Consider the following 25,157-nt stretch of genomic DNA (forward strand, 5'->3'; position numbering starts at 1 on the left):
GGCATGAAATACCGGAGAGGACAGGACTGGGCTCAAAGAGAGGCAACCAAAATAGACCAGCAACCCATGGATAGAACACACTAAGCCTGAAGCAGCAGAGGAGATCATCTACGAGGCCCTGCTGCACAGGGAAGGGAACGCTAGTTCATGGGAGAGCCAAGTGAACTGTTTATGTTCTGGCATCAGAAGAGGAACATTAATTAAAGCTGATGGGAGCGATAGAGGGGAAAGCGAGGCTGGGGCGATTGTGTTCCCACCCTGGGGAGCAGCCTCCTCTCAGCTGCAATGCTTGTTGGTGTCACAAACCCATGAGCAATGACGGCGCTCACTGGTACAGGTGGAACCTCTCTAATCCGGCACCCTCGGGACCTGACCGGTGCTGAACCACGGGAAGCCAATTTTATCTAGCAGCATTACCGCCCCTTCCACTGCTTTCTGGGCTCTGAGAAGACATTGAGGGGTAAATTAGAGCTAAATAAAAGCACTGACCACAGAGGCTACGTCTAGACTGGCATGATTTTCCGAAAATGCTTTTAACGGAAAAGTTTTCCGTTAAAAGCATTTGCAGAACAGAGCATCTAGATTGGCACGGACGCTTTTCCGCAAAAGCGCTTTTTGCAGAAAAGTGTCCATGCCAATCTAGACACGCTTTTCCGCAAAAAAGCCCCGATCACCATTTTCGCGATCGGGGCTTTTTTGCAGAAAACAAATCTGAGCTGTCTACACTGGCCCTTTTGCGCAAAAGCTTTGCGCAAAAGGGACTTTTGCCTGAACAGGAGCAGAATAGCATTTCCGCAAGAAGCACTGATTTCTTACAGTAGGAAGTCAGTGCTTTTGCGGAAATTCAAGCGGCCAGTGTAGACAGCTGGCAAGCTTTCTGGAAAAGCAGCTGATTTTCTGGAAAAACTGGCCAGTCTAGACACATCCAGAGAGTCATGACTGGTGGCTGTAAATAAACTTTATGGGACTGCAGGAAACTTGGCCATGCCTGTGATAAGTAGACATCCGGCTAACTCAAATCATGCTGGACCACAGATGTTGCTGGACCAGAGAGTCCCGGTCTAGAGAGGTTTGCTGGTTGACTAGCTGAAGGGAATCCAAGAACTGAACTCTCCTCTAGCCCTTGGGTAACTCTTCGGAGAAGGGTTGAAATGTAGCACAGAGGCTTGCTGCAACACCCCTGTATTGTACAACCTTGATTTGCAGAGAACTCAATCAACGTGCAATTCACTGTTTAAAATAACAGGGAGAAATCCCCAGGGTGTAGTGTGGCCAACATGCAGCCAGTGTGTGCTCTGTCTCCCAAAACGAGGCATTTTAATCACCACCTGCAAATCGGACATCACATTTTCTCGATGGCAGAGGGGTTTTGTCTATACACCAGCTGAGAGACTTTCACGGGAGAGTGCTTAGGTTCATTCTTAGGTCCGCTGGAGTGATCCTGCACATCACGTCACATTTCAGTGGCCTGATCCTGTCTTTACTGTTGTGTGTTTCCACGTTGCCAGCACTATTGTGATGCTCAACTCATTGTGATGCAAAGAACACGACATTCTGTCTGCTTCCACCAAAGGGAGCCACAGGGATTTCCATGTCGGAATTGCTGCTTTCCAGCAACTCTGGCTTTGCTAACCCACGCTCGGACAGGTTGCACAAACGATTCGAATGGTAAGAAATCCTCAGGATTCGTTGGCGAGATGAAAAACCAAAGCCAGTTCTGACCTCGGTAGCTCCACAGGGCTCAGCGGGTCGGTCTGGATCAGCTCTTTGGAGGTGGGAGGGAGGGTTTGTCAATGGAGATCGAGATGGATGAGAATTTGGGGGGTTGCTCATTTGATGAGATTTTCTTTTCCATTTCCTCCTGCTGCTCCTGACTGATAACTCTTGCCCAGCCACAGTGGGAAATCCTGCATCGCTGTCTATCATTCATTACTGCGGGAGTTACTGTGTGCAGATGAAAGCCGCAGAGGCGCCTGCATGCTGCATGTTAACATGGGATTTCAAAGAGAAACGGGAAAAGGGGTAGGGGCAGCCGTCAGTTTTAACCCTGCCTTCCTTTTCTTCCTCCCCCTTTCATCCTGGAGACTAATGCAACTTTCTGTCAACTTTGCAAGTGCAGGACTGCTCACTTCGGTGTCCTTGCCAAATTTTAATGAGGGTAATTATTTTTCCTGCTTTAAATTAAATTAATTGGATGTATATGAAGTGCTTTGAACGTGGGGGAGAGAATGGATATAAGCAGTACTAACTCATTATCAGATCCCCCTGAAGTTGCAATTAGGAGCTGTCTGCTTCATTTCCTGTGCTAACGTTTGCATAGAGTTGGTGTTAGCTGTCATGTTCCACCCCAGAGACAGTCGCATTTCAGCAGCGGGTGATGTAGCAGTTGTTTGAGGTGAAAGTTGTTATTGAAAAGTAACATAGTACCAGTATTATTATTATTCTGCATTAAAAACAGAAAATCACTGTAAGAAACAGTAGCTGGAGCCTGTGTAAGTGTGTAGGGTTCTTGGGGGTCCTCAGATCAAGGTGCTTTATAAATATAAAAGATGATGAACTGGAAACTGTATGACTGTTCCCTCTATGGGACATGGCATAGGCTGAAATTTAGGGGTGAATGAAATCAGCTGTTGATCAAGGAGCCTTAATAATCACGAGTGGAATTGTGAGCGGGCAGGCGGGGTGAGTGGGATGTTGGAAGTTTTTAAGTCTACAAACGTCCCACAGAAAATATACCGGGGAGACTCATCTTTCTGGAGTTGCTCTGAACGTTCTTCATTCCCTAGCTGTAGCCCCCGTCTGAGATCTCCACTGCTGGGCTGCGTATGTCTCCACTCTCTTGCAGGAGATACTGAGTATTAATAAGCATTAGGCACGTGCTCTGTGCTGTCCAAGAAACAAAGCTAAAGATGGTGCCAGTCCCGAAGGATTTACAACAGTGAGGGGCAACTTAGGCTAGTGAGGAAGCCGCATGAATGGCTCTCCTTCGTCTCAGTGGGTTGCAAGACGGTCTCCAGGGATAGGGTAATCTTTCTAGCTCCACTTGGTACCTTCCGTTTGCAGGCGGTGCCAATTGAAACAGCAATGCTGGGACTGGCTGCAGAGGGGGGCGCACGGGCGTACCTGACTTCATATGCCTTTGTTTTACGTTGTGAGCAAGACGCGAGACATAAAGACCAAGCCATAGTTGCACCCCAGGTGTGCGGCGCCCCTTACCACTTCAATCAGGCGCCCCCCATAGGTTGGTGCCCCGGGCAGCTGTCTGGCTAGCCTCCCCACACCCCACATTGTGTGAGACATAAAGCATCACGGTCCAGTGGATAGGGCACTAGATTAGGACTCAGGAAACCTGAATGCTGTCCCTGACTTTGCCACTGACTAGCCTTATACCCTTCTGCAAGTCACTTCATCTCTCTGTACCTCTGTTTCCCCTCTTGTCTGTCTAATTTATTAGGTTGTTACCCCTTTAGGGAAAGGACTGTATTTTACTATTTATCAGTATAGTTCCTATCATGAGGCCCCTAGCTCAATTGCCCACTGCCCTACAGTCAAAATAGTGATGATCATGATGGCTCTTGTAAAAACATCTGGGCTATGTCTACACTGCAGGCTTCCTGCACAAGAACTGTTTTGCGCAAGAGTTTCTGTGCAAACATTCTTGCACAAGAGCATGTCCACACTGCCACGTGCTTTTGCACGAGAGTGTCCATGGCAGTGTGGATGCTCTCTTGTGCAAGAAACCCCTGTTGCCCGTCCACACTGCCTTCTTGCACAAGAGGGCTTATTCCTCGTGGGGAGAGGAATAACTCTTGTACAAGAAGCCTTATTTTCTGACACTTTACTGTAAATTTACTCGTGCAAGAACACGCGTCCAGTGTAGACGCTCCGCACGTTTTTGCGCGCGAACGGCCGTTCTTGCGCAAAAAGCCTGCAGTGTAGACATAGCCCTGCTGTGTGTTTTACTCTCTTTGCCTGTGGGAGCTTGTCGTACAGTCACCTGGCATCATCCCTCCCATTACTGACTGCGTTGCAGATGGTACGGTGAGTTACTAGTGTGCTTTTCAAAGACCTCAACGGCACTGCAGCAGTGGGAGGCTCCATCAAGCTCACCCCCCCAGCGAAGTCCATGGGAGTTTCACCGCTGACTTGGATGGAAAATAGGATCAGGGCAGGGACTGTCTTTTTGTTCTGCGACCGTACAGTGCCTGACACAGTGGGGTCCTGGTCTCGGACTAAGGCAGCTAAGTGCCAGGACAATACAAAGAGTAAATGATAGCAGTAATTTGTGCACACGCTTTCTCTTTCTTCCCTTTTAGACGCAGAGGGCATAGATAGGACTCGCCTGGGTTGTTAGTTCTCACAGCCACAGTAACCTGATTTTTGTTTTAATGTATAAATTAGAAGAACTTGTGGTGAAAATAGTGTGGGCTGCACGAGCACCCAAAGCCAAAACACATCCAGTCTCTGGGGGTACGTCTACACTAGCCCCCTAGATCAATCTAGGGAGGCTAATGAGGGCGACCGAAATTGCAAATCAAGCTCAGGATTTAAATATCCCGCGCTTGATTTGCATGTTCCCGGCCGGTCGCCATTTTAGAAATTGACTAGCCCGAAGTAACTGCCCACGTCTACACGTGGCAGTGAAACGGGATTCCGATTAAAAGCCCCTAAATTGAATTAGCTGGTAAACCTCATTGCAGGAGGAATACCAGCTAATTTGAGTTAGGGCTTTAAATCGGAATCCCGTTTCACTGCCGCGTGTAGACGTGGGCAGATACTTCGGGCTAGTCAATATCTAAAATGGCGACCGGCCGGGAACATGCAAATCAAGCGCGGGATATTTAAATCCCGAGATTGATTTGCAATTTCGGTCGCCCTCATTAGCCTCCCTGGATTGATCTAGGGGGCTAGTGTAGACGTACCCTGGGGGAGTTGGGAGCCTGGATCCCAGATTTATGACCCAGGGAGCTGACAGCCACACCAAGCCCCTAGGCAAGGTGCGGGAGGGGGCAGTTCTGTGCCCCAGAAAGGGCGGAGACTCAGGCGGAAGGGGTGGGGCTGAGGTCAGCCGGCCCTCAGCATCACCTGGAGCATGCCACATCGTTAGCGCTGCCACGTGTGCGCCGCGCCTCCTCCAGGCAGCCCTTAGAGCTGCATGGAGCCTGCTGCGTAGTGCTCTGGTGGTGATATAAAAGAGCCCAGGCCTCCAGATACCAGCCCTGCCACAGTAGTGGCGGTAGCACCCAGGAGCCATGATCCCTTTCAACTGCTCCCCTTCCCATTGGCAGGCCTGTTTATGGCTCCATCCTGTCCCCACAAACACAAAGGAAGAGGCCTGATGGGGGAACGGTCTCAATAGTTATTTACGTTTTGTTCTTGCTGGTCCCGGGACATGAGGGAGACAAAGTGGCGGAGGTGAGAACTTTTGAGTGGACCAACTTCTGCTGTGGAAACTGACAGGCTTTCATAGAGCGCTTCTTTGAAGCGGGTCTCTCTCTTTTCTACAGGGTCTGGTCCAATAAAAGATATTGCTGCTCCCTCCCCGTCTCTCCGTTTATCGATTGGCATTTCTGCAGCCCTCCTCAGCACTGGGCAACGTTGGAGCCTCTTCCGCTAAGGACTCACTTTCCACAGCCATGAGTTGGGTTTAGGTTAGATTACTCTGATGAGATGCAACCTTTGCTTCTCATTTTAGCCCATCAACCATCCATTGTCTTCCCAGGAGACAATCCAGGCCTTCTTCTGTCCTGAAAAGTTTACGGTCATTATTTTTCATAGGTGGATAATTGACCTGATATTGACCTCACCTTCCAGCAGGCAGCTCGAGCCGGCTTTGCGGCTGATTGTCATTTGCCCGCAGGCGGGGGCTGGACTGTCTTTGTATTGCCCCACACTGAGCCCATCTTTGGAGCTTAATAGCTGGGCCTGGTAGCAAGAACCCTGGCTCTTTGATAGCATTTTTCATCCAATTTTATGGAAGAGGAAACTGAGGCATGGAGGAGTGGGGAGTGATTTGTCACCCCGCAAGCCAATAGCAGAGGAGGACTAGAAATCAGGTGTTCTGTGCTTTATTAGTAGACAACTCGGCCTCCTGATAAGCAATTCCCACAATGTGTGCGCCACATTGCTTATATATATTGCATATCTAGGTTTGCCTCATAGAAATGGATATTATTTAAATTCAATTATGGCAAGATTACGCTCCCCTTTGTAGTGCTAACGGAGTCAATTTAGTAGCAGTTATATAGTGACTAGGTACCTTTGTCTTCTGCCCATTAAATTATAGTTTAGTGAGAAGGGTTTCCTGGGAATAGAAAACATTATTGCAGAAAATGAAAGAGGATGTTTTCGTAATCCCCTTTTGTGAGGGATTTTGTTTGGATAACAATAATATTGGAACTGATGAGCAGAAAACAAAGGACATTCTGCCATGAAACAGAACTGGAAATTCTCTCGGTACTGCCACTGACAGGGCAAAATTGCTTAAACCTAGCAGCAGTTTCCTATCGTAGAGCCTCATCATACTGGAATCTCAGAGGTAAATACCAGCGAGAGAGATTCTGATGGCTTCCGGACTGCTGGAAGGAATGTTTCATTCAGATAGGTTTCTGCTGCTGTCACTGTACATTTTTGCCCCTCACTCTTTTTGTAAATAAGGAGTTTTTGTATTTGTAAAGGATCTTTGTTCTTTAGGACTTTATCAGCTTATTGCCCTCCAGTACAAGCCAAAATGATCAAAGGAAGTGAAGTCTGAACCAAGCTCCTAATTAGGTTTAGATAAGTGTTGGAAATGGTGGAGGGTCAAGTTTGAAACGTGAACAAGGATAGTGTTTGACAACACTAAAGTCTTGTAACCGCATCTGGTAAGATTTCAGTCCCGAATGGCAGAAATCTAGTGAGATCAATGGATCATGGAAGAGTTCCACAATCTTGAATGGTGCAAATCTCATGAGATTGGAGCTAAAATCTCCCGAGAAAGCCTGATCCCATGTAATTTGGGTCAAGTCCAAGGGCTTGTCTTCACTATACGGAAGATCATCACAGCCTTGATTGATCTTCCAGAGTTTGATTTAGTGAGTCTAGTTTAGACTCATTATATAGAACTCAGAAGGCACCCCCACCAGCGTCCAGTACTCCTTTTGCGAGGACTAAACGAAGCTGATGGGAGCATTTGCTCTTGTCAGCCTCCCGCTGTCGGGATGCCGCCAAGCTCGGCTTAAGGTAAGCATACTTTAAGATGAACTGCCGAGTCTAATGTAGACCTGGCCCTAGTCAGAACTCCTCAACTGGTCCTTTCCGGCACAGAACTAAATCCATAGGGGGATGTGGGGATTTGGATCTGAATTTCTTCAGAAATTCAAGGGGTTTGGATTCTAGGTTCAAGCCTGAGGCAGAGTTGAACATGGAGCCCAATACGCCGGGTATCAGCTCTGCTTCCTGAATCACCCGTCTTGAGGACATGGCCTTGTCACGGGAGTGCCTGGGCCGGCTGTTCCCAAGTCCCAGTCACCTCCACAATACAAAGTGTTTTTCTAGCTGTACTTGATACTTGCTTCCGAAAATCAAGACTAGTAGAGAAAAGAGAACTGGACTCTTGGAGATTTGGTTTAAGCAATGCTCCAGGCATACTCCCTCCCTCGATTGTCTTAAGTAGAGGGGAGTATCCTGCCAGCTGAGGAAGATTAGTGGAAGGCCATACTGTTCAAAATGCCTCTACATAGCCACCAGCTGCAAGACAGACGTTTACCCCCAAGTTTAAGGGGACCATTGGCTGAAATTATTTTCCTCACTCCTTTGCCCTGGTAATAACAATGATCAACTAGGGAAACAAACCAGGCTTGACTTCCACCGGAAGTACATGCCATACCCCCAGAAGTCCTGATATTCATTCAGAAACTCTAAGGAGCTAACTGTTCTGTTCAGGTCAACAGGAGTTAATGCAGATTCCAATGATGATACCTGAAACAGCAACACAGTTCATTGTTAACTACCCTGCTTCTCATCAAAGCGTAGAGAAAAGACGAGGAAATAGCATATTAGAAATTGCTACCCCTTTTCCCCGCAGTGTGAGTGTTAGGGAAAGAGGGAATGTCTAAAATAAATGTGTAGCCCTTTACCAAATGTGTAGTGGTTGCACAGGGCATGGGACTGACATTAAGAAGGGAATATTTGGGATGAATGAAGACCATGAAATAGGCACCCAAAAAAGTACTAAAAACACCACCACATGTGATGCAGGTTGAAACTCTCTAGTCTGGCACTCCCAGGTAACATAAGAACATAAACATAAGAACATAAGAATGGCCATACTGGGTCAGACCAAAGGTCCATCTAGCCCAGTATCCTGTCTACCGACAGTGGCCAGCACCAGGTGCCCCAGAGAGGGTGGACCGAAGACAATGATCAAGCGATTTGTCTCCTGCCATCCCTCTCCAGCCTCTGACAAACAGAGGCCAAGGACACCATTTTATCCCCTGGCTAATAGCCTTTTATGGACCTAACCTCCATGAAATTATCTAGCTTCTCTTTAAACTCTATTATAGTCCTAGCCTTCACAGCCTCCTCTGGCAAGGAGTTCCACAGGTTGACTACACGCTGTGTGAAGAACTTTCTTTTATTAGTTTTAAACCTGCTACCCATTAATTTCATTTGGTGTCCTCTAGTTCTTCTATTTAGGGAACTAATAAATAACTTTTCATTATTGGCCCTCTCCACACTACTCATGATTTTATATGCCTCTATCATATCCCCCCTCAGTCTCCTCTTTTCTAAACTGAAAAGTCCCAGTCGCTTTAACATCCATGGTCCGCATGATTTTAGTTAGGTGAATGTCCACTTACCATGGGTGTGGCCAACTTTCCCATGGTCCCATAAAGTTTGTTTACAGTCACCAGTCCTGGCTCTGTGTCCTGGGCTGTGATTTAGCTCTAATTTACCCCTCAATGTCTTCTCAGAGCCCAGCGAGCAGGGGAAGTGTTGGTAATGCTGCTAGACAATATCGACCTCCTGTGGTTCGGCAAATTCTCTAGTTCAGCATCAGTCAGGTCCCAAGGGTGCTGGAGAGGTTCAGCCTGTATTTTAAAATGAGACAAGATAAAACATTTATTACTGCATAGTAGGAAAAATCCTGCAGAGGCTGGAAAACGGATGGTCTACGTCCAATTTCTTTGATTCTAGGATTCTTTGTTCATTCATTTCATCCCATTACTTCTAGTTCTACCACTGCCATTTTTTCTCTTTGTGGGCTTCACACCCTTCACAAAGCTGTACACACAGCTGTCCTAGCTTTCCATTGGAGCTGGGTTGGGTTTTTTTTTACCAATCTCTCTTGCAGACTCCAAACTCAGGAATTTACCAGTGGCTGTTGTCTCTCGGGGCTTTGTAATACACATCATGAAGATTTGAATGTAATCAGGAGAAGTACTCTGGAAACTGAACAGCTCAAAGCCCTTGAAATGAACAGCTCAAAGCCCTTGAGGAAACAGCAATGAAAAAGTCTACAAAAAGTCACCGACTTGTGTAAGAATGCAACACACTACAATACCTCACCAATGGTCCCTATTTGTTAATTCACACTGGTACAGATAAGTACATTAGATCTAAAGAGTAACACCAAATAGCTGGGGCTTTCCTAAGAGTCAGTTTTGAGTATCTTCTCAATGAAACAAAAGCCTCTCACACTAAAGTTGGACTCAGTGAGCGATCAGTTCAGGAGAATGGAAACATGACTCCTTGGAGGAAATGCACCCTGCGGGATGATCGTAGGTGAGGAATGTACTGCTAGTCAATTTCACTTATACAGCTTTAACCTCTCTAGTCTGGCAACATCTGTGGTCTGGCAACATCTGTGGTCCGGCATGATTTTAGTGAGACGGATATCCACGCATCATGGATGTGGCCAAGTTTCCTGCCTTCCCATAAAGTTTGTTTACAGCCACCAGTCTTGGCTCTCAGCAGTCTGTGCTGTTACTTAGCTCTAACTTACCCCTAAATGTCTTCTCAGAGCCCAGGAAGCAGTAGAAGTGTTGGTCATGCTGCTAGACAATATTGACCTCACATGGTCTGGCAAATTCTCTGGTTCAACACCAGTCCCGAGGGAGCTAAGCTAGAGAGGTTCAGTCTGTACCAAACTTTTATAAGTGGAGCAGCTGTCAAGTTCATCTATTCTGTAGCTTTGGGAGCAGCTGTTCCTGGCACTGTTTGTGCCTTGACTGAGCTCAGCCTCAGTTTTTCTTCAAGTGTGGAGCGTGAAGAACAAATGACTAGCTGGAGCAGCTGGGAGCAGGAGCATGGGCAGGCCTTCAATTGCTCTCCAGCCTCAGTTTGCATTGTTACAAAAGTATCTAGCTCTTACAATGGCAGAGAGATGAACCTCATCGAGGACAAGACCTCTGCCTGAGTTTGCGGAGAGCCTGAAAATAGCTCAGAGGTGTGAAGTTCCATGTTCATTTCAACATGGGAGGGGGAATCAGACGCCACTGGTAGTATTCTAAATGACACTATGGGACACTACTCCATGCTTTTCCAAGAAGAGAAGGCAGCAAGCTACCCCCTTTTTTTTCACAGTTGTTGGAGTGGGCACAGAAGACATGTGCAATAAGATGGGTAGACATGCGGCATGGTTACAGGGCAGAGACAGACTTTGTTTCGTTTTCCTGAAAAGGGACCAGGAGGCTCAGCTTTCAAATGTTCGGAAAGCACAGAATTAGGCTGCCCTGATTCAGTCTCAATTGGGCTATGTCTACACTGGCATGATTTTCCAAAAATGCTTTTAATGGAAAAGTTTTCCGTTAAAAGCATTTTCGGAAAATCGCGTCTAGATTGGCAGGATGCTTTTCTGCAAAAGCACTTTTTGCGGAAAAGCGTCCGTGGCCAATCTAGACGCAGTTTTCTGCAAAAAAGCCCTGATCTCCATTTTCGCGATTGGGGCTTTTTTGCGGAAAACAGTACTGTGCTGTCTACACTGGCCCTTTTGCGCAAAAGTCTTTCGGAAAAAGATTTTTGCCCAAACGAGAGCAGCATAGTATTTCCGGAAAAACACTGACGATCTTACATGAGATCGTCAGTGCTTTTCCGGAAATTCAAGCGGCCAGTGTAGACAGCTGGAAAGTTTTTCCGCAAAAGCAGATGATTTTGCGGAAAAACTTGCCAGTCTAGACACAGCCTTGGAGTATTGTGTCTAGTTCTGGGCAGCACATTTCCAGAAAGATGTGGAGAAATTGGAGAGGGTCCAGAGAAGAGCAACAAAAATTATGAAAGGTCTAGAGAACATGAGCTATGAGGGAAGCCTGAAAGAATTGGGCTTGTTTAGTTTGCAAACGAGAAGACTGAGCGGGAACATGATAGGAGTTCTCCCAAGTACCTAAATGAGTGTTACAAGGCTGAGGGAGAAAAATTGTTCTCCTTGGCCTCTGAGGACAGAACAAGAAGCAAGGGGCTTAAATTGCAGCAAGGGAGGTTTAGGTTGAACATTAGGGAAAACTTCCTACTGGTCAGGGTGGCTAAACACTGGAATAAATTGCCCAGGGAGGTTGTGGAATCTCCATCTCTGGAGATATTTAAGAGCAGATTGGACATACACCTGTCAGGGATGATCTAGACGGTGCTTGGTCCTGCCAAGAGGGCAGGGGACTGGACTCGATGACCTCTCGAGGTCCCTTCCAGTTCCAGTGCTCTATGATTCTATGAATTTATAAGACATTATTGTGTGGGCAGGTACTACACTAGGTACTACACTAGAAAGACTGGTGGGCATGTGGCTGGAGCACCAAGCAGATGTGTTTTTAGGGAAGTGCTGATGAGAGCTTTTGTTGGAAAATATTAATAGCTGATTGGAATACCTGGACAGACTGTGCTACCATTCTATTGCCGTCCGTTTCCCTCAGCCCTGCAGGAACTGAGTGTCTTTTTATAAGGAACTCAGTACTGCCCAATGGGATTCAGGGTGCACATAGGCAGTCCCCTGCAGGACTCGTACAATCTGTAAGCTCCTGGATTGCGTGACTGTAGAAGCATTGTGCGTAAAAATCTTTAGAAGGAGGCCGGTTCCATTTCACAGAGTGGCATTTTCACCGGTAGCCAATCACCCAAAGACAAACGGGTAGACCCAAAAAAATCTGGTGGAAAATGTTCAACCAGAAAAAGTTCTCCATCGTGGTCTAAGCAGTCAACCGAAGGAAAATGCTATAACACGTGGGACGGATTTGGAATCACGCCAAGCGCTGCAGGCTGTTGGCATTTTTCCCCCACCACAATAGTTGCAATTTAGCAATAGAGTTAATTTGTATTTTTTTTAAACAGTCTGTCCTTCATTTCTGTGAAATGCTATGAATACATGTCCTGATAAACCAACAGGCTGAGGAGAGGGGAAAATTGGGAGGCTAAGAAAATCTGTAACATGCTGTCTCCCTGGGAACTGCAAAGTATTTTACAAACAGGAATGAATGCACCATCCTTTGAGGAAGGGGAATGTTCATATTTTCTTTTTATAGATGGGGAAACTGAGGCACGGTGAGTTAACCAAGCTCACTGAACAATAGAATCCAGATTTCCTGACTCCCATACCTGCATTTTAACCACTCATTTCTCCTCTTCTGTGGCACTCTGCTTTGGGTGTAATGTGCATTTTTCAGTTCGGTACACCCATATTCGTTCAATATTTTGCAAAACTGAGAAGCTTCATTTTCAGGGAGTTCTTTTCATCCCCTTCAATCCACTGATGCCATGTGGATTTCACTCCGAGCTCAATCAATTCCTCATCGAACTCACCACTGCTGAGTTTCTCCAGATCTTACGCCAAAACACAATGAAATTGCCAGTTCCGCGGGGTTTCTGCTATTGATGGGCATAAGTTGCAGAATTTAAATCAGGCTTGGATTTAAACTTCCTAAAGCTGGGTGTGGATCCAGTGGGTTCTGGATCAGGTCCATTTTTGATTTCAGCAGAAGCCTGTACATTGCTCCCAGGTTCATTTCCCGTAGGAAACTTTCTGGAAGAGGTGGGGTGAAGTTGGTGGCTGTAGCAGAAGCCACAGTCAAGGAAAGCGGTGTGTGAGTTTGGGGTCCACAAAGCTTTGTGCAGCTGACTGGTATGTAAAGCAATCACGTTGCTATGTGTAGAACTCTGCTCCCCATGTATGTATTATAATTGACTATTATATATTGGTGTGAGAGGGTGGACTAGGCCCAGATGTCCCTCACTGGGGGCCTTTGGGTCCTGCAACACCCATCCCAGAAAAGGAGCAGTAGAGGAGTCCTCCAAGCAGCCAATCAGGGGCCATATAAAAGAGCACCTGGTGCTCCTGGCTAGCCAAAGGGCACTGCAGCACCATGGACAGCTCAGCTCTAGCAGGCGCCTAGGGATGGGCAGTGGGGAGTGAGCGAAGAGCTCCGGACTGGTTTAGGAAAGTAAGGGTGAAGCTCTTTGAGGCTGCAGGGGAGTGCTCTAGGGCAGGCGTGACCAACAGAGAGAGCCAAAACAGTGGCAGAAAAATGCAAAGAGCCTCACCAGAATTGTCAAGCAAAAAATAAATAAAATAAAATAAAACCAAAACCAAAACCAGAACAGAATTGTTGAGCAAAAACCCCCCCAAAAAATTTTTTTAAAAGGAGGCTGCCCCTTTAAGACGGCCGCCAACTTGGGCACCATTTTTAAAACCCTGCAGCTCTGACCCGATAAGCACAGGGAAGGCGGGGGCTGGGGGAGAGCCAGCGGGAGCTGTTGGGTGGGGGCACAGCAGCAGCTTCATGAGCCGCACTTTTGGGGGGGGGGGGAAAGAGCCACATGCGGCTTGCGAGCCACAGGTTGGCCACGGCTGCCCTAAGGGGTGGAAAGCCATCTAGTTAAAGGCACACCGTGGTCTGTGGCTGCTGTTCTTGCCTCGGACCTGGAGTAATGGGTGTGTCTGGGTCTCTCACATAGGCCACTGGGGAACTGGCCTATAATCAGACAGCGAGAAACCCCCCAGAAAGGGAACTGCACTGGTTAGTGGCCTGGCTGGGATCAGAGTAAATCAGAAGTTTTCACACTGGGGTCGTGGAGGCTGGTGGGCGCTTTGTGTACTCTAACGCTCTGCCTCCACGAAGCCTCGCAGCTCCCATGGGCTGTGGTTTGCCCCGGGGAGCCGCGGAGCTGTGCTTGATGGAGCACAGTCTGAACAACCCAAGTTCATGGGAAAGGGAGAATTTCTGTTCTGTGTTCCCCAGGACATCCATAAGCATTACGTCACCCCGATGAGCCGCCATAGGCTGCTCAGAGCCTACGGGCACAACCCTGCTAAATGTCTGGAGAAGCAGGGTCTACGTTCCGATTAACCCTTCCGTAGATGTCACACCACATGGGTCACCGCATCATGACACGGGGGCATAGCAAAGAGCTCCTGCCACGGTGAATGTCGGACTCGGGCCACAGTTCCCTCAGGGGCACCTTGCTCCCTTTGCTCTGTCCTGTCTCCTGCTTGCTAGTTCTTCCTTCGGTCCCTGATGTGCAGTTCCCCTCTCTCCTACCTGCACTTGCAGTGCTAGCAGGGGGTTGGGAAGGGTGAAATTGACTTGCATCCTGAGGTTTGAAGTGTTGGCGGGTGGTTCCTCTGCGGCTGAGATTTTGCCGGATTTCACTCTGCTGCTGCTAGAGGTTAAGGAAGAGGCCGAGCAGAGATAGCACAGAAGGGAGCTGAGAGCCAAAGAAGACCTGTCAAAGCTCCTCACGCCCAGGGTGATTGCAGGCTCCAGAGTCGGGTTTCTACCTCACTGCCTTCCAAAAAAAAAATAGACGTGAATTTACTGTTCATGCAGTAAACATGCAAGTTGACTGACCTGCACCATGGGTGGGGGCAGTGTCCTCTGTAAGCCATGCGCTTGTGCAGCCACTCAGGAGAGATTCAAATGCTACCCAGCTGATTAACAGAGCACTCACAGCTACGATTTGTTTCTACTGGTGGTGCACATTCATAATTGCTTCGGTGCATGGAAATTATTCTGCATATGGAGGCCAGCAGCAAGAGCTGGCAGCCCCAAGCATGGAGGGGAAGATTCTACTCCCCACCCTGTGCACAGGCTGCCCAGCTTCTGCTCACAACTCCTGGGGGCTGGGGCAGCTTTCCACCTACAGCAGGCTACAGGCAGGAGACTGTTTCCGGGTACTGGGTAACCGGTTTACTGGTTACCTATTCAGTCCCTAGTGATGCACGGTATTTAATAGTAGCCAGTTTAAAACAAACAAAAGGAGGTATTTCTTCACAACGTACAGTCAACCTGTGGAACTCCTTGCTGGAAGATGTTGTGAAGGCCAGGTCTTTAAAAAGGGATAAAAAAAGAGCTTCATAAATTCATGGAGGTTAGGTCCATCAATGATTATTAGCCAGGATGGGTAAGGATGGTGTCCCTAGCCTCTGTTTGTCAGAAGCTGGGAATGGGTGACAGAGGCGGGATCACTTGATGAGTCCCTGTTGTGTTCCCTCCCTCTGGGGCACCTGGCACTGGCCACTGTTGGAAGACAGGGACAGCGGGCTAGATGGACCTTTGGTCTGACCTGTTATGGCTGTTCTTATATTTTTGTATATTTATCTCCGTTCATTTATAACTAGTCAAAATAAACACATTTGAGAAATCCCCGTAACCATGGTTGGAAGAGTGGCTGAGAAGAAAACAAACGCATGACAAAGTCTGAGTAGGAGTTAGAGAGGTAGAGCAGACACCGAGCCCAGAAGGTTGAGTTTCCGTTCACACCCTACCCCCATGGGATCCTGAAGGACACCGCCCTGACTAAGTATTCCAGGCCGGTGTACAAGGTGATTGATAGGGATTTGGCTTTATTCCAGAATAGGCAGAGGTTGCTCAGAATAGCCCAGGCTGGCTGCTCTCTGATTATTATAGCCGTGCAATAGCTATACTGGAGTCACGCGTTACATGTGCCCCGTCTCGTTTCTCTTCCTGCAGGTAGCTGCCCGCCTTTAAATAATTTGCACATCTCTAGCCCTGGCTATTGGAAGAACTCAGAGCACTTGACAAATAATAATAAATGACATGCCCCAAACACATTGCGGGGTGGGGAGGAATCCTTCCCACCCTATAGAGATGCTGAGATGTGGTGATTCATCTCCAGTATATAACTGGCTGAGCTGGAAAGAGATGCCAGGAATCTAGATCTCCCCAGCTCTAATCAGGAGACCGCAATCCACACCCTTACCGAGGAGTCTACTCCCTGGCCAGCTGCTGAGGGCCAGTCCACAATCCATTGCCCCGTGGATGTGATCGTGTCATAGGTTTCCAGCTGATTGCCTGGGATCCGGAATGTCTTCAACTGCACCGACTTAGCACTGTCCTGGATTAGGCCCTGAACTGCCAATGGGGAAGCTGGTTAGGATAAAATAACATGCAACTTGAGACTTCACCCCACCATGAACCCATGCTTTGAACCCAAATGTGTGAAGAAACTCTGCTAAGTGACACTGGTCTGTCATTTTCATGCCTCCACTGTTGCCCTGTTCCACCAGGGCTAGGAACAGAAGCGGAGACCACCACCCGCCAGCCTGTTCTCAAAGTGCTTTTGCGCTGGCAAAGCCCAGACATACTGGCAAAAGCTAATCTCATGGCATTTCCTGCTTCACCTTTGCAAGTCAAAGTCATTCAGAAACACAAGCCTTGCCCAAGTACCACCACCTCTGTATATACATCCAGTCCCACTTGAGTTTCACCCCAGGTTTGTTGTACAGCTCCCACGCCGACACATGGGAAGTGGCATCGCTCGATCCTAGTTTTGACAGCGCGTCATGATCTGTGACGTTCTTGGGAAGCAGCAAATGGAAGGGCTGGCAATGCCCAAGCAGGGATCAGCCTACAATGTGCTACTAAGAGCTCACAGCTTGCCGATAGGACACACGAATGAAGTGCATTTCCCTGACAGCTATGGAAAAGGGCTTATGCGGAGAACATATAATGTGCTGTTCTTGATGCGGCCTCTCGGCTCCCGCTGGTGCCCGTCTGTGTTTGCTGTGGGTCCAGGGCACGCTAGAATTTTACACACCGGCTATTTGAGATCTGGCTGTGAATGGAAATCGAGTGTTAACCTGGAATGGGACGCTTATGGAAGAGACTCTGCTGATGTACTTGTCTAGAAAAAAAACAAACCTAGAACTCCAAAGTGTGAGCATTTCAGCTTTCCGTTTCTAGTGAATTTTTGCTATTGTCTGTATTAGCCCATCCTTAGGGATCAGTGTTGGGTAGGCATTAGCATAGGCACAGGTAGGGAACTTTATCCAGAAAAACAACGAATAGTCCTATGGCTCCTTAGAGACTAACAAAATATGTATGTATAGTATCACGAGCTTTCGTGGGCAAAACCCGCTTCATCAGATGATGAGCTGGGAGCTGGACTGGGAATAATAGGAACCCAGAATTTATAACAGAAAATGAGGGGAAAAAACATTACTTCTCAGTAGTAGTGAGGCTAATTGAGTGGGCTGAAAGTATCCCACACACAGCTTTTGATGTCAATGAGGTGTTAAAGGCATGGAAAGCTGGCTTTCCAATGCGACATCCAGTTAATGTCTTTGCTCAAGCCCATCGAAACAGTGTCAAATTGTCCTAGGAAGGTCAATTCCGCAGGTCAGTGCCACAAGATGAGTCGTTGTTTTTAAAATTACCGACTACCCCTCTGAGCCTTTTTATCCTGAAAGAGTGAGGATCTAAACTTCGCAATCTCCATTTAACTGCCAATGAGCTGGCTGCGGCAAGATATTTTTAAAGCACCCGTCTTGCTGAAATCCACATCAGGTTGCTGCAGGGCAGTGCATGAAGAGGTTTCCGTTACAGCAAGGTTCTGAGTCAACCCTGCTGTAGGAGAGATTCAGAGTTAAGTGGGTCACAGGCAGGTGAACTGTGTTGTGTCTGACTAACTTCGCATTGTATGGAATGCCCTCTCCGAGACCTCTCTCTGCCTGCCTAGAATGGGAATAGACTGAGTGTACCTCTATCTTTGAGCCTCGCTTGGTAGAGAATTTTCTTCTCCTCTCTCTGCTCCAGCTGAATAATATACATCCGAGACAGTCTCCATTCATGGGAAGAGTTTGCAGGGAAAGCACATGTGGCATGTTATCAATCTGACCTCACGCTTCAGGATGTGGGATGTTATCAGGGTGGGTGGAGGTGCCTGTCACTTTTTCATAGAATCATAGAATTCTAGAGCTGGAAGAGATCTCAGGAGGTTATCAAGTCCAGCCCCCTGACCAAACCCAACAAAATCATCCCAGCCAGGGCTTTGTCAAGCCGAGACTTAAAAACCTCTAGGGTTGACGATTCCACCAACTCCCTACGTAACACATTCCAATACTTCACCACTCTCCTAGTAAAATAGTTTTCCCTAACATCCAACCTAGACCTCCCCCACTGCAATTTGAGCCCATTGCTCCTCATTCTGCCATCCTAAGAACAGCCTCTCTCCAGCCTCTTTGGAACCCCCCTTCAGGAAGTTGAAGGCTGCTATCAAATCCCCCCTCACTCTTCTCTTCTGCAGACTAAACAAACCCAAATCCCTCAGCCTCTCCTCGTAGGCCATGTGCTCCAGCCCCCTCATCATTTTGGTCACCCTCTGTTGGATCCTTAGTGGTTGACTGTTGCCCACAAGAACAGCAAAAGTTCAACAACCAAGTAACAGTTGAGGTTCCGTTCGGTTCAAGCGGTTCCACTTCCCGTGCGTCACATGAGCATTTAAATGCCAAATGTTCTATTTGTGCCCGTGGTTTCATTACGAAAGCACCATCTCGCACAGTGCTGGGGATGGACGTGAGTCCTTTCTCGGTGGCTAGGTTAGCAGTCGGGATTCACTGGTCTGTGTTTTGACAGGTCCCCTGCTCCATCAGTGATGATAAACGTTCGGCCGCCTGCGTTGGCTCCCTGTTTATTGTGTTGGCTGTGCACAATTAGTCAACACAGCAGACTGCAAGAGAGCCCCCAAAGACCACAAAAATCAGATAGGATCAAAGACACCCAGCCAGGTTATAGTGGATGAAGTATGGTCCTAGCTTCCCCGGACCAAAGGGTCTGTAGTTAGGCTGACACATGTATACCGGTTACAATGGACCGACTCAGTCAACGCCATGGAATTCAACACTGCCCACTAGGCCAGACAAAGACAACTCTTTGGGGTTCACTTTTATACCCAGGTACAAACAAGTTACACATCACTCCTGACGTACGAGGTTGCCCCCCTATGACGTTACCTAGATCCACCTTTACAAGGGGGTTCCATCACTATCTATCCTGTTGTCAATTTAGACCCTGTCCTGAACCTGGCTTGGTATGTCCCTGTTATCTGAGGGGAGTGTGTTGGTACCATGATGTTTCTTCACAAGGTGCGCTGTTACAACTCCTCTGCAATGTGCTGACAGCCTGTGCTTGAGTGTTTCTGTAATATCAGCCCCATTCTTGCCCACTTCTGTGAGCAGGGGCCTGTTTGCTCACAGTTTAACTCTGTTTTATATTAGCAAAGCCTTGACCATTGCTATCTGGCCCACAGGCCTCAGACTGGGCCTATGATACCTGGGTTTATGTTTCAGACCCTCATCTTACTACAGCGAATATACAATGTGCTAAGAGAATTATGAAGGAATGGGGGTAGGGGATTGCTTCCTCTGAAACAGCATATTTTTGCCTTTGCTGGAGGTAGGATGCACCTTAGCAGAAGGACCAGTGGTGTGATTCAGTATGGCTGGAAATAGACATTCGACTAACTAATCTAATAACACTAGACAATTAGCCCATCATAAGACGGGATTTTTAGGTCTTTCCTCCACGTCGGTCTTCTCTCCTGAGCCTCCGATCTCTTGCTCCGTCTCTTTCTCTCTCTCTCCTCCTCTTACTGCCTCCCCCCCCCCCTCAGCTCTCCTCCGCCTCCTGCCTCTCTCTCTGTCTCTCTCTTTCTCTTTTCCTCCCTCTCCTGCTTCTCACTCAGGGGACCACAGAGCCCAAACGGCCGTTTGGGCTCCGCGCTCCCCGTGCTGCATGGGGAGCACAGAGCCCAAAAAGTCGCTTGCGCAACTTGCTCCCCCGCGGTGGCCACGGCGGGAGGTGGGGCAGGGACATTCACGGCCAGGGGGCGGGGCCTGCAGCCACTGTCATGACAGGGTGTCATCACCACCCCGCCCCCTTCACCTCCCGCCGTGACACTTGGCTGACTTCTGCGCTGCTCAGCCAGGCCGCCGCGGGGGAGCAAGCGGGGCAAGAGGCCGTTTGGGCCCCATGCTCCCCATGCAGTACCCCCATGCAGCACCCCCGCGGTGGCCCGGCTGAGCGGTGCAGAAGTCAGCTGAACTCCACAGCAGGAGGCAACAGCGCCGCTCAGAGGAAACAGCCAGCATTTCAGCGTTACAGAGTCACAGACATTGGGCTACTATATATCTGATGATCCAGGTGTGGTAGGAGAGACACCAGACTACAAGAACCAATGGCCACATCTGGCGTGGTAATTCCCAAGGAAAGGAAGCAGAAAAAGCTGCAGTTTAGTAACTCACAATAAAGACTAACTCCAAGGAGCCCACGCACTTACATTCTAACAGTGCATCTTTCATTTAGAAGCCTCCAAATGCAGGGTTTTTCTCTTCAGCCGCCATTTGAAATGCAGCCACATCTGCAGTCGATAACATCTAGAATTTCCTCAATACTGAGAGCACCAATCTGCCGTTTGCATTTGGACAAATGTATTCTCAAGAATGAGATTATTATAGGATTCAAGTACCAGATCAGCCATCTGTAAGACTGAGTAGTTTTATGTGAGCATGACCCAACTTCAGAGCAGCTGGGTACGTATGTGCGTCTCTCTCTCTCTCATTTACACATAAAACAAACCTTTGCAATACAGAGAATTTGTTTCTATGAAGGAAAATTAATTTTCAGTATCTCCAAATAGACTTCCTAGGACTCACCAGTGGTAACTATATTGTTCTTGATTATGTTTCTATCGGCTCTCATCTGTGTTTTTATTCTGTGCCTACCATGGCTGTATCTAACTGTCATGAGATACAGCTGGAATGGGAAAATTTTGTCCAGACTGGTAATAGAACCATGGTTTTACCCAGAGCTTTCCTGCAGTAGGAGAACTGTTGTTTCAGGATCATGGATGGCAGCTTGTCTTACGGAATAATGTCGAAATACTGTCAAGCTGGAGGACGTCTTACTCCAACTTCTGTAACCCTCATTGTACGAGGAGTAAGGGAAGTTGGAGGAAGAGTGCACTATTTCAAAATAAGTGCTGTGTAGATGTTCCCAATTTCAAAATAAACTTACGCAATTGGCGTAGCTCAATTTGCATAGCATATTTTGAGTTAAGCCCTGCTATGTAGACACACCTAGGTGTTTTACACATTGCCAATAAAATCTGTGTTGCCATATGTAGCTGCTGCCTACAGGTTATATACCCATGCGAGCAAACAAAAGCCAACATTTTGATTTAATGCCAAACATTAAGTAACGTAAAGCCACGTTTGAATTCAGGACTAGATATTCAACTACTGCATTCCTGTATTCTCCCTTTAACTACCTCTCCCATTCATTCTGTTTTCAGCTCCTCTATTGGCAGGACTACTATAAGACTTAACATTTATCATTTCTCTGCTTACACACTGTGAGTAACAAGGGACGTGATCTCACATTAATTGGGATGTTCTAAGAACCATTTTAAATCTCTCTGCATTGGCAGATGAAAGATGCATTATCTCAAAGGCCACGTCCGGCCGATGGCATGAATTTGGTACCATTTGGAGTGGCCATAGTAACTGAACGACTTTACAAGAGGGAACAATCATTGCCTGTTTTGTTCCGATCCTGTGTAGGATCTAAAGGGGGAAAGGCTCTGGTCAATCTTAATGAAATACTTTAGTTTCATAAAAAAAGAAGTGGCGCCTTAGAGACTATCAAAAGTACACAACAGCGCCAACGCTACAATGTAAACAAATCACATTTGTTAATGTCTACAGCAACGATACTGCCGTCAATGGCGCTGTGGTGGTAGCTTCCTCTCTGTTGCCCTGGGGAAGCACTACGGAAGCTCGGTACGTCAAGAGACTTCACACTCAGCGTCCCCGTTAGTTGGTAACCAATAGCCACCCAAACCGTGAAGGGCATTGCTTTCAACTGCCATCGGGCTCCCCTGAGGCAAATGGCCATTGCTAAACTACCCAAACCAAGGGGACTCTAGCAAGAGGGCCTTTTGTCTCTAGGACGCCAGCCGGAATCCAGTCACCTGCATCATCATTGCTCAGTGGCCTGTGTGGAAAGGAATTGGTGTCTTCATCCAGTTCTTAGCGGGCAAGGGTCCACACCTCAAATCCTGCCGCCTCATTTGGCTATATGATTGGCCGTCTCAGTACAGGGGCCAAGGACCTCATGCCTCTAGAACAATGATGGGTAACCCAGTGAGTGGGCTGCACGAGGGGCCCTTCAGATCAGTGGGCTGCAGCAGCCTGCGACCCACTGGGCCTCCTCCTGTGGCCTGCGGACCCCCTGTCTGCCTCCCTCCCCACGCACCTCTTGCATACTGCAGCAGCAGAGTCCTGCACTTCCCACATCCCCCCCAGCGCTTTTGGAGCAGCATGAATCTGCTGATTCGCACTCGGTCCTCACTCCTGCCCTGCCCTCCAAAAGCTTGAACAGCCGCAAACAGATGACTCACAGCAGTCAGTTCTGGGAGGGAGGGGGAGGAGTGTGGACGGAGCTCAAACCAGCAGATTCCAGAAGTGCTGGGAAGGAGGAGGAGGGATAAGAAGTGCAGGGATCCAGTGCCCCAGTGCGTGAGAGGAACATGGGGGAAGGTTGCAGACAGGGGGTCTGTGGGTTCAGGTAGAGGCCAGTGGGTTGCATGAGGCCCACGGGCCATAGCTTTCCCACCACTGCTCCAGAACATGGTTGAACTGCAAACACAGTGAGACTGGCCTCTCTAGAGCCACTTCTACTAAAATGGCTCTACTGTTAACATTCCCCCCACATTCCTTAGCCTCACCTTCCCCACAAGGCGGTGGAAATAGATGAACCTTGCAACCTGCCATTCTGCCACTGAGGGACCCAATTCCAGAGACACGGGCATCTCTCTGCAGGCACGCGTCCACCGCAGGGCATCCCTTCCAGTCCGGACCATGCTGAACCTGGCAGAATCAGGCCCTTCGCTTGGGACTGGGGACATAGTCTTATCAGTTTCCATTACTGTTGAAAGCTGGCTTGACTCCTGGTCTTCTCTTGCCCGTGTGGTGCACGGTTTAAATAAAACCACCTGGGTTCTGTCCCTTTCTAAAGCTTGATGAAACTATTTCTGGGTTTTTAAAAAACCTTTTAGTTAAAAAGCTCGATTTGGGGTGTGAAGCCAGTTAGCATTATCTAGTAAAGATTAATTCACTGCAGATATTTCCATTTTCGTTGTATTGCCTTTAGTTACTTGGCTTCCTCTTTCAGTGGTCCAGGAAGGCTCCTATCTGGAATGACTGGCTTATGGCTCTGTTTACCATGCTCCTGCTGTTGCTATGACAATCCAGTAACCAAAGCACCCTGAGGACCACTGCCAAAAAAAGCCACCCTCTTTGTCATTTTGCAAAGCTGGATGATCGTGGATAGAAAATTCTCTCTCTTGTCCAATGAAAGCCACTGGCAACACTCCCATGGCCTTGAAAGGGAGCTGAATGGTGACCGGGTAGCAGCTTTTACATAGCTGTAATTTGGAAAGTGTCCTTTTCGATGTTCTACTGCTGCCAACGCACTATTGGCCACTTGATTGTTCCCTAGGAAAATGAGATTGTAATGAATTTTAAAGAGAGAGTGGTTCTAGCTAAGATCTTCAGCCTGGCACTGAAGATGTTACACTACAATCATTGCCACTTTTCCAGGAAAAAGTATGTGGCTCAATTTGTTTTGCTATGTTAAAGTGGAATCCGGCATGCGGAGGATCTGATAGGTACCAATTTCTATGGATTTTCCGGGGCAGCTTCTTTCAGCACTGCTGAAGGCGTAATATTCTCTGAAATGCCCATTAGCTTTCTGGGGAAGTAACTCTGCAAAGTTCAATAATGTGAATTATGAGCACATAGCTGATAAGAACCCTATTATATGGTGCTCGCACGCTCAAGGCATTAACTTTATACTTTGAACTTTTAAAATACACATCAATGGATCTGATTAGGATTGAACATCTGGAAAGGTGAAGGTCCCAGAGGATTAGAGATAATAAGGGATAATTGGCAGAAATTTTTTTTGCACTAAAAGAATGAATATATTTGGAACAAATCTGTTTACCAGCTATTTTTTTGTAGGAAAAAAAAGCCATTTTATTAAAGACATTCAATGCAAAAAAAATTGTTTTTAACTGTCACAGCAGGATTTAACCCCTTACTACATATACCATACAAAAATAGCAAATGTACAGTTTGTCTGAAAGGCCCTTTTGTGTTCTCTAATGTGCTGTCTCTCTTTGCCTCAGAAAATAGAAGCTGCCTCCTAGAAATGTAAAGATTTGGAACAGAAAAAATAAAATTGTAACCGCTACACATGCCGTCTGAACGCGGTAGCTCTGTCTGACACACTCAGCCCTGTGCATCAGAGTTTGGGTTCAGAACATTAGGGCTGTGTCTACACTGGCGCAATCTTGCGCAAAAGCAGCCGCTCTTGCGCAAAAACTTGCTGCCTGTCTACACTGGCCGCGTGTTCTTGCGCATGTAAACTGATGTTCTAATGTATGAAATCAGGGCTTCTTGCGCAAGAACTCTGATGCTCCCGCTCAGGAATAAGCCCTTTTGCACAACTGTTCTTGCGCAAGAGGCCAGTGTAGACAGGCAACATGAATTTCTTGCGCAAGAAACCCCTATGGTTAAAATGGCCATCAGAGCTTTCTTGCGCAAGAGAGCATCTACACTGGCATGGATGCTCTTGCGCAAAAGAACTCTTCCACAAAAGAGTTTTTGCGTGAGAATGCGCCAGTGTAGACGTAGCCTAGCTATAGTTGTTTTTATGATTAACACCTGCTGAGGTGCTGACTACAAGCAGGTGATAGCTCTCTCACTTGAACTGACTAATTCGAAATTTAGTTAATCATAGTAGGCACTGGAACTCGTTAAAGAAAACCCCGTCATATTTATTAATGTGTCTCCTATGAATCATTAACTTATAGAGATGAGTAAATAATTC

The 25,157-nt window shown here is 47.5% G+C and overlaps 1 protein-coding gene across 2 annotated transcripts in view; it reads left to right on the forward strand.

Moving 5' to 3' along the window:
- The first annotated feature begins 1,121 nt into the window (after positions 1-1,121).
- Positions 1,122-25,157, forward strand: part of MARCHF4 (membrane associated ring-CH-type finger 4) — an 85,032-nt gene continuing 60,996 nt past the window's right edge. For both annotated transcript variants that reach the window (XM_075933029.1, XM_075933030.1), the window contains exon 1: positions 1,122-1,668. In XM_075933029.1, coding sequence (XP_075789144.1) covers positions 1,666-1,668 — 3 coding nt within the window. In that variant the 5' untranslated portion in view covers positions 1,122-1,665. The remainder of the gene's footprint in view (positions 1,669-25,157) is intronic.

The sequence above is a fragment of the Pelodiscus sinensis genome, chromosome 7 (genome assembly GCF_049634645.1).
Source record: "Pelodiscus sinensis isolate JC-2024 chromosome 7, ASM4963464v1, whole genome shotgun sequence".
Taxonomy (NCBI): Eukaryota; Metazoa; Chordata; order Testudines; family Trionychidae; genus Pelodiscus; species Pelodiscus sinensis.